General features: G+C 33.6%; 1 protein-coding gene across 1 annotated transcript; it reads right to left on the minus strand.

Annotated features, from left to right (window-relative positions):
* Positions 1–5,804: 5,804 nt before the first annotated feature.
* On the minus strand, positions 5,805–9,821 carry LOC25495670 (pentatricopeptide repeat-containing protein At4g11690). Its single transcript, XM_024786201.2, has 2 exons — positions 9,688–9,821; positions 5,805–8,009 (listed from the first exon to the last, which is right to left on the minus strand). The coding sequence occupies exon 2, from the start codon at positions 7,608–7,610 to the stop codon at positions 5,895–5,897; it is 1,716 nt and encodes a 571-aa protein (XP_024641969.1). The 5' UTR covers positions 7,611–8,009; positions 9,688–9,821; the 3' UTR covers positions 5,805–5,894.
* Between the last annotated feature and the right edge of the window lie 4,854 nt (positions 9,822–14,675).

Below are 14,675 nucleotides of genomic sequence, written 5' to 3' on the forward strand. Positions count from 1 at the left end.
TGATTATCTCAACGTCTCTTTCACACCTCTATATAAAGGAGTGAAGACTTGAAGATTGTAGATAGAGATATACAAGTTCAAAAGCGCCAAAACTCTGTCAAATTGATTCTACAAAGCACACAGAATTTCTGCACTGATTTGATAAATCTTAGAAATTCAAAGTCTAGAGTCTTTACTGTATTGTATTGAGAACACCACTGATTGTATATCAAGTGTTCAAGTCAAACTCAATTATCTGTACTTTTGTTTGATTAGAAGTCTCTTGCTTAGTGCTTGAGCATAGAAGTCTCTTGCTTAGTGCTTGAGCATTGGAAGTCTCTTGCGTGTGTGCTTGAGCATCTTTGTGAAGTCTCATACTTAGAAAGTATTGAGCAGTTGTAATCTTGTTGATTATAGTGAAAATCTCTTTGGAAGTGCAAGGGGGGACTGGACTACTTCCGTGTTGTGGAAGGAACCAGGATAACTGCTTGTCTCTTTGTCTTTCTTTTCTCTACTCTGTTCTTTTCCGCTGCACATCTAATTCTGATCTATTCATCAGAAGCATTCACAAACTGCTTCTGAAGGTTTATCAGAAGTAGATTAATTAAGAGAGAAGAAGAAAACACAATTCAACCCCCCTTCTTGTGTTTTTCTCACCTTCAATATGAAGCATGAAGATTTCTCGGATTAGGTGTGTTTTGATGCGGACACGCGTTTGTGTTCGACACGACACCTATAATTGCATTAAATTATGTCATTTTCTTAAATTAGTATTTGTTTTGGTGTGTCTGTCTCAAGTAATTATATGGATCGGTGTGTGTCAGTGTGTCTGTCCTGTTTGCGTCCATGCTTCTTGGGTAATATAACATGTTACGAGCAAATGTTTATAAATGGGCGATTCTTACTTTATAAGAAAGAATTATGTTCTTCAAAAAAAATAATATGTTCATTATTATATAAACATATGATATATATCAAATTTATTCTCGACGAGCTATGCAAAAAGCATTATTAACCCACGGCAAGAAAGGACAAAATACAAACAAAGTGCCGCAAATATACGGAACACCTAAGCCCCAAAAACAAACTAAAAAGCCACACCAACTGGTATTGAGGCCGACATATACAAATGGAACAAGAAACCACTTGCATACCATTGCCTCAACTACCTAAAAAGCCCAAAAATAGCCCAGCCACCGAAAGAATACTCCACCTAATTAAGCAAGCAGCAGCAGCGCCTGCTATAGCATGAAAAAAAAAATCTGCTAAACCTCCACAGAGACTAAAAACTCCCCAAAAATACATATTGCAAAGGCCAAAAGAACCAGCAGGACACAGCTGCCTAAACACCAACACCCCCAACCTCCACACCATCACAACCGGGTAGGTGGCCGACTTAGGCACCATTGAGGGTTCCAACACCACTCTAAAAATAAACAAACCGGTATACTCGTTCAACTCCTCGTCCATTTCCAAGCCAACACTTTGAAGGCGCCGAACTCTTCCACAACCTCTTGAAAACTCCTTTCTCCTCCACCCTCGGCTCCACCCCACCTCGCTAAGGACAATACCCTCCAACCTCTTATAGGCCGAGCTCACCGTAAAAATACCGGACTCATCTAACTTCCACCTCCATTTATCCTCTTAGACAATCTAGCTCCCTCCAAATCTTCCTCAAGGCTTAAAAGCACCTCCTCTTCCCACATGAAAAGATGTCTTCTCCAAGTAAAATTTCACTCCGAGCCAAACTCCGACACCCAACCCACCTCTCCTACCTTAGCCTCCTTTTGGTCCGAAATAGAATAGAGCCTCAGATACCTACTTCTAAAACTACTATCTCCTCTCCATATGTCACCCCAAAAACTAGAGTTGAGACCATTACCAACTTGTCGCTCCAACCCCGAATTGAACCAATTAAGCTCCCCAAAATCACCAAGCTTAATTAGGCCCTTCCACCAAATAGAAGCCCATCTCGGCTCCCCTCTAGACAATCCCATCAAACCTCCTCCCATATAAACATATGATATTAAAGTCTATTCAAGATTCATTAGATCATTTTATCAAGTCGAGATGTTTACACATAGGCATGATCTAAACATTTGTTTACAAGTGAAACAATTCTTATTTGTAAGAAACAATTCTTATATGTAAAGATGAGTTAATTTATACAAATATATAAAAATTAAGTGTTTTGTTAACTTGTGTCCTAAGGGCACAATATAAGAAACTAAATAAAAAAATTTAATCTTGAAAGTTGTGAAGTAGATAAAATAGTCACAAGGAATGGGGGTTTGAATTGTGACCCTTTAAAAATTAAACCTGTAACTTAAAATTGATTCTCAAGTTGAAACTTGGAATGGTTAAGTTAAAAGCAGACTTCAGAACGTTCTGATGTCTGAGTGCAAAAACAGCTTAATAAAATAAATGTGTTTGTGTGTGTTGTGTATGCAGTAAGTAAAGAGTATAGGGAAGAGAGAATCAACACACAACAAATTTATAGTGGTTCACCCAATGTGGGTTAGTCCACTCCTCACAATCTTGTGGGAGTTTCCTCTATGATGCTTGAGATAACCTCTCAAATCCTGCACCTTACAATATGTGTTCACCTAAACACTTACAACTCTGTATTCTCTAAGCCTCAGCAGGCTTGCACCTTGTTGCTAAGTTAACCACTTAGACTTTTACTAACTCAGCTCAAACTAACACTTTAGTACCCCTAAAGCTAGATGAGATTTGTTTTTTCTTCTTGCTAAGTTGCCCACTTAGACTTTTGCTCCTTCTGCTCAAACTAACACTTTAGTACCCCTAAAGCTGGATGAGACTTTCTTTTCTTCTTGCTAAGTTACCCACTTAGACTTTTGCACCTTTAGCTCAAACTAACACTTTAGTACCCCTAAAGCTAGATGAGACTTTACAAGATGTTTGAAACTTGAATGATTGAAATCAGACAAGAGAAGAAAGGAATGAAGTGTTATTTTTAAAGAGATAACAAAGAGTATTGATGTGCACTAAGGAAACAAGAGCCTTAGAGATTGATCAATTTCAATTTGCAAGAGCTTCAAACAATCTTTGTTGTTTTCTTGTATGCTTTGCAATTTGTGTGGAGTTTGAATGTTTGATAAACAAACAGAGGAGGAAGAAGAAGTTATCTTTGAAAGAGATAACAAAGAGTATTGATTTGCACTAAGTAAACGAAAGCCTTAGAGATTGATCAATTTCAGTTTTGCAAGAGCTTCAAACAATCTTTGTTGTTTTCTTGCATGCTTTGCAATGGTGCAAGTTTTGCTAATGCCTTGATCTCTATTTATAGAGTCTTTGGGCTCATATAGCCGTTGTAGGGTGTCCAATGGTGTTATGCCATGTGTCCTGGGTCCCACAAGCTTTAACTTGAAATTCTGGGCAAACATTATGATCTCTGATGAACATCAGAATGTTGTTGTGTTCATGATGATCTTCATCTGGGTTCATCATGTTCTTCATCTAGGTTCATCATGTATGAATGAACACATGAAATTCTGGGCTATGCATATGCTTTTCATATGAATTTCTGGACAATAACCAATGTATGGACTTTTCTTTATACATCAGAATGTTCCTTTCCCAGATTTTGCCTTGGGACCGGTGCAGGAAGATATAGTGGGATTCTGCATCTTCATGCCCATGCTTTGAGGGATTGTGTTGTCCTTGTACAGTACCAACTCTCATACGTGTCTATCTCTTGTTGAAGATGGCAGATCTGCTTTGCTTTTGCTTTTTGCTTTTCACCTACTGTACTGTTCATAAAGTAAGCATGTGCTAAGCTGAACATTCTGACCATCAGAATGTTTAATATTCATGATGTTCTTCATCTGGGTTCATCAAGGATGAATGTCTGATGAGTTTCTGGGTCCATCCAATACGTGACATGAGATTTGTTCAATTTTTATCCTTCAAAAGTTACTTCTCCATATGCATCAAAAGTTTCTTGAAAAAGTAGGATAAAGTTGAATCAAATCTGTCTTGGATTTGGTGCAAGAGAGAGAGGATAGTGGATCTGCAGTCTTCAGGCCCATGCTTCAAGGAGATTTGCTTGATTCATCTCAGAGTACACGTTATCTCTGATGCAAGATCTCCTTTTGCTAGCTTTTCCATCTTTCCACCAACTACACTGTTCATGGCTGGAAGCATGTGCAGAAGTGAACATTCTGATCTCAGAATGTTCCATTTGTTCTTACTTTAGGTTGATTTATAAGACTTAACTTTTAATGTAATCAAACCTAATAGTAAGATACAACTGAAGTGCAGTGAATGCATCATCTAGGACAATATTCTCTTTGGAATATTCCTAGTACTTTAATGTTCATAGTCTTGGATGAACATTAAAGATCCTTTTGACATAGATCCTTGTCCATGCCTTTATTTGTTGATAGATCCATGCAGATGTACTTTTCTGGACCTTTTATTCATGTAAAGTGTACTTGCATGCTCTTCACGTTCTTGATGAATTTGGGTAGCTTCTGAACAACCTTCTGAACTGGGTTGCTTCTGAACTCTCATCAGAACGTTCTGATCAACTCTCTGATCAACATTCTGAACTAACTTTCTGAATTTCAGAATTAGTTCATGGATTCAATGTCCTTTGATTTTATGCATCTTGGTATGATTCAAACCTTGTTCCTGTCTTAGTGAAAACACTCAAGAGCACAAGTTAAATACCAAGGAATTAATCAAAGTCCATTTAATCTTCAATCATTAAAGTTTATTATCTTTAAAATTAATTAGGGATTTTGCCTCAACAAGTTGTGCATTCATAACCTTAAAAGTTTGAGACTTACCTTTTCAATACAATATTTATTGTGTCCTTGCCCTAAGGCACAAGTTAACATTCCAAAAACTAAATATCAAGTACAATTAAACTGAATAACTAATAAAAAATAATTTAAAAATAGTTTTTGAGAAGAAAAAAACCTAAAAAAATTATTAAGATAATTACTGCAAAAAATTAAAAAATGGTTGAATCAACTCCATTTTAACAAAACTATAATTTAAATGAGATTTAACCAACCACTAAGGTACTCCCTCCGTTACTAACTTTTTTTTTGAGAGAAACATCCGTTACTAATTATAAGTAAATTTCACTTTTTAGGTTAATTCAATTAATAATGTATGTACTTATAACTATAATTAGCTAACGAAGGAGTAAGTGATTTTCGGTCCAACTAATGGAATCAACTGCTTCAGATTTTTAAAACATTGATTAGGAGTTATAGGATTCACATTGTGAAAAGTGTAGAAAAAAATTCCAATGTTTCATGTGCTGATATCTTATTGTTCACTGGTTTGAATTGAATCATCAAATTGAAATTAATGTTTGTTCTGTCCAAAAACAAGAAAGAATTATTTTTAGTATAAAAATTAAACATTCATCCAACCAAAACACTATGAATCCAATTTTTTTAAGTTAATTTTTGAAAATGTTTGATATGATTTGATTAGATGCATTTGTAAAAAAAAAAAAAAAAATTACACCATCAGTATATAAAAATCAATCTCTAATTAAATAATCCTAGAAGAAGTAATTGAGTATAATGCATGTTTCTACTTTCTAGTAATAGGAGCAAGAATGAAAAGAACAAGGAAGGTATTTACATGTTTTTAGAAGTTTCAGGTTCTAAAAAAACATTCTAATATAAAACTATTTAAGAAACGTTTCAACATATGAGTTGTGACATTACTTGGGCAGACAGAATTACTAGGATGTGACTATTATGGGATATGTTTGGGGAAAAGGAAATAAAAATAAGTGGAATTATTTAAATATTATGGTCTTGAATAGAAAAACTAAATTTTGCAACTAGGATTATATACATTTTCTTCATATCATGGTGATTGACAAATAAAATAGAATCAAACAGAGTAAAATTATGAATTACAAATTATATTACACTTTCAAGATCAACATCCAAAACTTCACTTTTATCTTTGTGAACCATATTGTACAATGATACAGATGGCTTTAATCCCAAATTTACCATATGTTGCAAAACAACCTCAGCTTCCTTCAATTTTTCATCCTTGCAAAGAAGTCCTATGGTTGAACAAAAACTTGCCACATTTGGAACCATTCCTTTACCAATCATTTCATTGAGTAACCTAAGAGCCCTATAACAGTTTCCTTCTTTGCAATAACCATGAATCAATGTATCATATATGACACTATTAGGTTCCATGTTTAACTCATCCAATGATTTAAAGAGTTTAGATGCTTCTTTCATGCTACCATTCATACATAACCCATGTATTAATACACCATATGTGTATACATCTGAAACCAAACCAGATTTCTCCATTAAAGAATGTATTTCAAATGCTTTTTCCATATAATTTATTCTTACAAATCCATTGAGTAGAATTGTATATGTCACTTTGGTAGGAGCAATGTTTCTCTCTTCCATTTCCTTGACCAAGTTTAGAGCTCCTGCTAAATTTCCGACTTTGGAATATCCAGCAATCAGAGTATTATATGTCACGACTGTCGGCGATAGTCCGTTTGACTTCAATTCGTTATATAATCTAACGGCAGTATCGATCTTTTCCGCGTCACAATACCCTTTGATCAATGTGTTATATGTAAATATATTAGGCCTTAGGCCAACACGGTTTACACGATAAAACAACTTCACTGCTTCTCCAAGCTTCTTCATTCGACACAGCCCATTTATTAAAAGGTTGTATGTCATGATGCTACATGCTATATCTTTTTCGCGCATTTCATCAAACACGTTAAAAGCTTTATCTATGCTCCCGTCGTTGCAATATTCACCAATCACAGAGCTGTAAGTATAAACATTAGGCACAATTCCGCTTAGTTTCATGCTTTCGTACATTTGAAATCCTTCCTTTTGAAGGCCTTGTTTGAAAAACCCGTTTATTAATACGCTGTAAGTGTGCTGATTGGCGACTAGATCCAATCCTTTCATTTTGCAAAACAACTTCTTTGCCAAATGAACATCACCATTCTTGCAACAACCATCGATCAATGTAGTGTATATTACAACATTAGGAGACAAACCAGTCTTTTCCATCATACCCAGAAGCTGAAAACTTTTCATCAAGTCACCGGCTTCACAACAACCCTTGATCATGATCCCAAAACTGTAAACATCAAGAACAACCTTGTTCTTTAACTCGTCGAAAACTAACCATGCTCTGCAAAAACTATTTGATCTAATAAGTAAGTTCAAAAGATTATTGAATGTGTTTGATATAGGAGCATGGCCCTTATGAATCATCTCATGTAAGAAATAAAGGGCTTCATCTGGTGATTGAGAATGAACATAAGCATTAACAATTGCTTCATAGAGAAGAGAACAGGTTGAACTAGAGGTGAAATGCGTTTGTGTTAGTTCTTCCATAAGTGAAGAATGGGAGAACATAGACGAAGTGACTTGACCTGAGATTACGCGGACAAGTACAGATTGAGCCTGAGATTGCAGGCCAGAGGAGAGGAGACGGTTTAAGATGAACGATACGGATTGAGAGGTGTGTTGAAGGCCTTGACATGTTGAGGGAATGAAGAATGAGAAAGCTTTTTCTGGAGGAAGTTTCACCATCTTCTGAATCAAAATCAGAGCTTCATGGGAAGGAGACATATTTCTCTTATCAGTACAGTACTGTCACCTCAAGCATATAAATAAGCTTATTTGCGTTTTGCATGATACACAGTCAAAGAAGTCACAACTTGTTGACGGGGTTTCGGACAATAAATCACAGCCATAATTCAGTTGAAGGTTATAGACAAACAAGTTTCACATAAAGGAACAGACCCAGATCAGTTTTCCTTGAAGCAGGTCACAAATCTCAGCCATCCATTAGAATAACATCATTTTCTTCGGTTATATCACGATAATTCTCTGGGGGGCCATTTTCCAACCACTCCACCTTATACTGAGAACACAAACCTGTTTCATTTCTTTGAAGTTTGCTCGAGAATATTTTTACAGTATGTGATTTTCTCTGCCAACTTTCTTTGGCAGGTGCTTTGTTCTAATCTGCACAAAAGATAACCATTTAGGAAAGGTTCTAGAGAAAACCCTCAAACCAAGTAACTACTCATTAACTACAGCTGCCAACTTGCAACCCACAAAAGTGAAATAATTATTGATGGAAAATAAAACATGGTCATAAGTAAAATATAATAAAGCCATTAATCGAGCAAAAAGCAAAGGAAGTGGTATGGGCGATTCACAACTTCAAACACCAAAAGAAGAGATAACATCAAAATATCAGTTGGCATCTTCTATAGGTACATTATTAAGAAACGAAGCAATTTTAAACTACATGGATACAAGTTCCACATAGGTAGCTAAGTTGATGAGCTAAGGGACATTGAAAGAGTTTTAAGCAGGAGGTCCCAGAGTAGATTCCGGGAACTAACATGGCGAAATGAATTGGAGTACCGATGTGTACCATGCATCCGAATTTTTGTATAGTAATGTACATATCTTACCAAAAACAAGTCATTTATGGATCTTATCAGGAAAGTCGTGCAGGTCTGATACAATCCATTTTTTACTTCGCAAGGATCAAGATCAAATTAACATTCTAATTAGTAATTAGTAATTAGTAATAACTAACATTTTCCAGTAAAAAAAACTGCATAGATAGAACTATATGTCTAATTTTGAAAATTTAAGGACTTCCCTCAAATCAACAACATATGTAATTGGAAAACAGGGTACCAAAGGCTATGTTATCATGTTGACCGTTAAATTACCACTTTATTTAATAATAATATTGAAGACATAAAAGGTGCCAACAAATGAAGGCCAATGTAGAGATAAATATATAGCAGTAATGAATGTCATATTTGGACTTCCAAATGGTCATTGTTAGTAGGCAAAGGAATGAACTGCAAGTTCTCTATTTAACACTTACATTGTTACACATCTTCATAACACCAAACTTTCTTCACTTTTCTTATTTTAGTAGTGTTTGTTTCAGATTTTAAAAAAGTCATTTGTAAAAAAAATCATTTTTAAACTCAAAATGAAAAGCTATTCCTAGTAGCTTTTTACAAATCCATTTTTTCTAAAAACACAAGGAACTTAAGTGTAAGAGTTGTAAATCTTAAAAAAAAAATGATTTTTATGATAATAAACAAACGGAAATTAGCTTCAGCTTTTCTAAAAAATATCTAGATATTTAAAAAAAAAAAATCATTTTTATAACCTGAAACAAACGCACCCTAAAAACTTCTCATTTGAAGTAGTTTTTAGATTTTGTTCAAACTCTCAATTTTTTTCTGAAAATTTGTAAAATTGATTATTTTATTTAAAAAAAGTTGTAACAAACAAACTCTAAAATTGAAGCACCTAAACTAAAAGCTTTTTGATATCAACTTCTACTGAACAAAACAAGAAACCATGCATACTCAACCAACAATATCAACTCTCAAGCACATTACAACAATTAAAAACTCAAAATAAACATAAGAAAACTCATTGAAACATTTCAACAAACACCTTACGTACAAAACTCAATCCTATACCAAAACAATAACTCTATACCCATCAACACTATCAAAAGAAACAACCCAAACACCCAATAATTTCAGCATTAAAAAAATGCACTTTCCAAACAAAACGATCATCAAATTCAGATTTAAGTCATTTAACCAATGCACTAATCATTCAGCATGAAATGAATGAGCATGAAAATGTGAGTTACCTTCCTATAGAGAAGTGCAACGGCTTTGCGTTCGATGATGGAGGTGGACGGCGGCGATGTTGCGTCGGTGAGTCCACGACGGGGAGAGAGGTGGGAAAATTATTGAGTAATCACTAAGTTATATTTTTTTTTGAGAGAATATTAGAAAAAAATCTCGAGTAAAATAAAATAAAATAAAATCAAGGTTATACTCCCTCCGTTTCAAAATACATGTCCATTTTGGAGAAATTGCACTAACCAAGAAACTAAATAAATTTTGTTATTTTTGATGAAAATATGTGTGTTTTCTATAATACCCTTAATCATTTATTATTTCATTTTATTTTTTTCCTCTCTCTACAATAAATATGCAAGGGTATTATTGACAAAATAATAATTAATATTGCATTGAAACTTGAAAGTGACAAATATTGTGAAACAAAATTATTCTCTAAAATGGACAAGTATTATGAAACGGAGGGAGTACTATATTAACATGGTTAGTCTTCGCGAGTCTAGTCCAGTTGATATTGATATGTACAAGTTCCGGTGTTCGAACTCCGACCACCACAAAAAAAAAAAAAATTAATGGTAGTTATGTGGTTATTTAAATAATTTTATAATTAGAGTTTGATGTAGTATTTTTTTTTTGTTGGGTACAAAGTCTAATGTAGTATTTTATATTTAAGATAGATGGAATAATTCAAACAAAAAATGTTGTTCATTATTCTATCCTTCTTAAATATAAAATACTAACTCAGACTCTAATTATAAAATTATTTAAAAAAAAAAAAACAAAATTACATTTTTTATAAGACCATTTTGGTGTTTTCAACCATATCAATGATTTTTTTTACCAGCCTACTACTATTTATTTTACATATTTTTTTGTTTGGTTAAGTATTTTACAAATATATCTTTTATTTTGCTTTTTACATAAAATTGTACCGTAGAACTAGTTAGTCATATATTTATTCAATCAACAAAAAATACTATCTTGAAAATATAAATTAACTCTTTCTTAAAACATAAAATTGTAAAAAATAAAATTAGCGACAAATTTAATATTACTATCAACTTTTTTAATTAATGTGATTTGACCAAATTGTTCATGGAAGGATACAACAATAAAAAAACTCACTTTCCTTATCCAAATTGGTCTTATATTCATGGGTTTTTTTTTTCTTCGCACAACCGGCACCCGTTTCCTGTCCGCTGTTGCTTTTCCAGATCGACACTTTCAATCAGATTTCAAGTTTTGGTGGTTTTAGATCTTGTGGTTTGGCTAATTGTATGTTGTTTCTTGGTTCGGGGAGGCGGGTGGCGGAGTCGTCGTTTGTGCCACCGGTTGTGGAGTCCATAGAGACTGCTCGTGGGCGTTTTGCTGTGGGTTTTCCTTTCACGTTGTTACGACCTCTAATTCCAGTGTGATTAATCCTCCTTCGTCGGGCTTTTTGCCTGACCGTCGCAAGGTTATGGTGGGTGGCTGAGGTTGTTCGTGCAGCGGTTGTGGGATGTCTACTCCAGGCTGCTTTCAGTTTTGTGCAGGTTCTTCATGGTGGTTTTATGTTTGTTCTTCCGGGTGTGTTTTGTTCGTCGGTTGCCATTTGTTTGCTGCCAGAAGTTGCTGTTCTCGTGGGTATCCGACTTTGTTTTCGCTATTTTGTTTGAACAGGGATTGGGAGGATTTAGATTGGTGATCCTTTTGCAGTGGTTGTTTCAAAAACCCGAAAAGGGTGCGGTTCGTATTGAAGGTGAGAAAAACACAAGAAGAATTGTGTTAGCTATTTCTTCGTTTTCTCCTACTGAAATCACTGATCAGAAGCAGATAGAGTTCAGCTTCTGAAGTGATGTTCATATTCTAAATGCAGCGGATAAAAGAGAGAGAGAGAGAGAGAGAGAGAGAGAGAGAGAGAGAGAGAGAATGCAATTATACAGGTTCCTTCCACAAACCGGAAGTCAGTCCCGTCCCCCTTGCACTTTCAAGAAGAGTTCACTAAAAATGTAATATCTGATTACAATTGTTGAGTGCTAAACTTAGCAAGAGACTTCAAACTACTCAAGCACAACTGCAAGAGATTTCATATGCTCCTAAACACAATCAAGAGACTTCCTATGCTCAAGCACAACTGCAAGAGACTTCTATTCAAACAGAATTACAAAGAAAATTGTTTGAGGTTGAACACTTGATATACAATCAGTGGTGTTCACAATACAAATCAGATACAGACTCTTAAGACTCAAGAATTTCTAAGATATGAACTTTGATAAGAAATTCTAAGTGAACTTTTAATGCAGAACAATTTCAGCAGAGTTTTAGCGCTTGTAGATTGTTGTAGAGTCTTGTCAGACCCGTTAAGATTGTTGTAGAGTCTTGTCAGACTCGTTAAGGTCCCTCTAGTGGCTGTTCTCCTCTTTTTTATTTATGTGATTTTCTATTTTGCTTAAAAAAAATTATAAGCCAAAAAAAGGAAAGATATATTCACTCCGTCTCAAAATAGATGTCATGTTTACTATTTTTCTTTGTCTCAAATTATTTATCTTTCTTTTGATACCAATATAACATTTTTTTTTCCTTTCACCGACATACCCATATTTATTACATTTTAATCATCTAACTTTTTTTTTTTGTTGAGAAATTTTAATCATCTAACTAAAATTAATAAGTTGTTTTAAATAAATGAAGCACATTTTACCATTGAGTCATGTTAACTTGTGTCCTTAAGGTATAAGTTAAGAATTCCATTAATAACAAATATTTATTATGAAAAATTAATTTTTAACTTCATGAGAAATAAATAGACACAATTTCCAATGCATTATTTCTATTTTTGGTATCCTTAACATGTATTATAAGGGCACAAGTTAGCATTTTTCCCTTTACCATTTAAATCAACATTACTGATCATTTTCTTAAGAACCGTGTAAAACTCAAAAGAGACACTTAATTTAAGATAGAGAGAATATCAATTTTTACTCTCATTTTCTTCATAATCAATGAAAATTATTTTTACATTTTTCAATGAAATTTATTCCAAGGAGAACACAAAATGGTATACCCCATTTCCTTCCTACAAAAAATTATGCCCCATATTAATACTCGCTCCATCTCATTATCATTGTCGTTTAAGAATGGTGCGTGATTTTTAATGAAATTATTAATTATGTTGATTTTAATGGTAAAATTAATATATTTATTAAAATACCTCTATTAATTATAGTTATTGAGGCAGTCAAGTTGAGTGAAAATTACCTTAAAAAAAGTAGAGTGAAAATCAATAAATAAAGGTATATTAATGGAATATATATATAAATATTGCATTGAAACTTTAAATGACAATTATTTTGGGAAAAGTTATGGTGCATAAGCCATTTTCTTATGCGCCGTGTATAAACACTTCACAACTATTGGATTTACATAAGAAAAGGCAGTATAAAAACAACTTTAAACAAAAAAAAAAGTCATAAACCAACACTCTTTCTCTCTCTAAGTCTGAAACTTAGAGAGAGATGCTCTGCAAAAGAGTTTCTTCTCTGACCTCCTCTTCAAGCGCCGGCGCGGTGGCTGCCGGCCCAACAGGGCGTTGGCGCTGTGCCGGAGATAGCAAAAACCTCCGTTTTCAAAAAACATTCAAGGATCTGACATCCATTTTCTTTTTAAACTCAAATCCACCTTTAAAATTTTCGAAAAGCAAACACATATGCCTAGATCTAACTTCAAAGATTCGAAAAAAAAAGGACACGGAAGAGAAGAATTCGAAATTGATAGAAGAGAAGAAAAGAATTCGAAATTTGTAGTGTGTTATGATTTTGATGATTGTTTGCTGGAAAAGTGTTTGATGGATTTGTAGTGAAAGCTCAAAAAATGAATTGCTGAAACCATTCCCACAGCAAAAATTTCTGGAAACCATTCCCACAGCAAAATGGTTTTGGAGTATAACACACATAAACTATTTCCACAGCAAAATGATTTTGGAGTACAACTCACAAAAACCATTTTTTTCCTCCTCCTCCAATTGTGTCAGTCCAAAATTGAATGATGTCAATGGCTCTTAGTTTTTTTCACCTGCTGGAAACCATTAAGTACACCTAATGGTTTTGGAGTACAACTCACAGAAACCATTTCCACAACAAAATGGTTTTGGCATAATTTTATACAAAACATACTATAATAAGGACATTTGCGACTGTTATTGAACCAAATCAACACTCTGAAATCATTATTGAACTAAAATGATGATTTCCACGGTTGTAGTGTTGTTTCGTTTGGTTTCACTTGGAGATGTAGGGAAACAATTATATTTCAAATGGAATTTATGCACGGTGCATAAGGATTTCCTTATGCACCATAACCACTCCCAATTATTTTGAGACAAAGAAATAAAATGTTTAACTGACAATTAAAATGAGACTTAGGAAATATGTTTTAGTTTTTTTATTTTTTAAAAGATGTTTTAGTTTTCTTAATAAGTGTTAAATAATTTATTTATTTATTTTGCTTACAATTTATGAGAGAAGGAGTATTACAATGCTAAGCCAATCTAAGATGTTTTCTATCACATCCATTCAGATTATACAACTTAAAACGTGTTTTGAATTTTTCGGGTTATAGAAGTAAAACGCTATCAAAATATTTAAAACCATCAAATTTTGCAATAAGTCACATACACCTTTACCTCAACAACAAATCATCAATTTTTTTTCTATGGGCAAACTAATGAAAAGACAATCTTGAGTACCTGATATTTATACTAAAAGACGATAATATATTTACTTTTACGTTTGATGTCTATACTAAAAGCTAAATTATCAATTTTTTTTCATAAAAATAATTAGCAATATTTTATGTTTGATTTATATTATAAACAAATGTGTGTTACCTTTTATATTTGAATTTTTTGGACCAAACCTTTAGATTCAGTATCCATGTTTAATTTACGGGAAAATTTTATACGGTCATATAACTTCTACTCTGACGAGACCCAAGTTAAAAAGTTAAAAAACAAAAT

The sequence above is a fragment of the Medicago truncatula genome, chromosome 6 (genome assembly GCF_003473485.1).
Source record: "Medicago truncatula cultivar Jemalong A17 chromosome 6, MtrunA17r5.0-ANR, whole genome shotgun sequence".
Classification (NCBI taxonomy): domain Eukaryota; kingdom Viridiplantae; phylum Streptophyta; class Magnoliopsida; order Fabales; family Fabaceae; genus Medicago; species Medicago truncatula.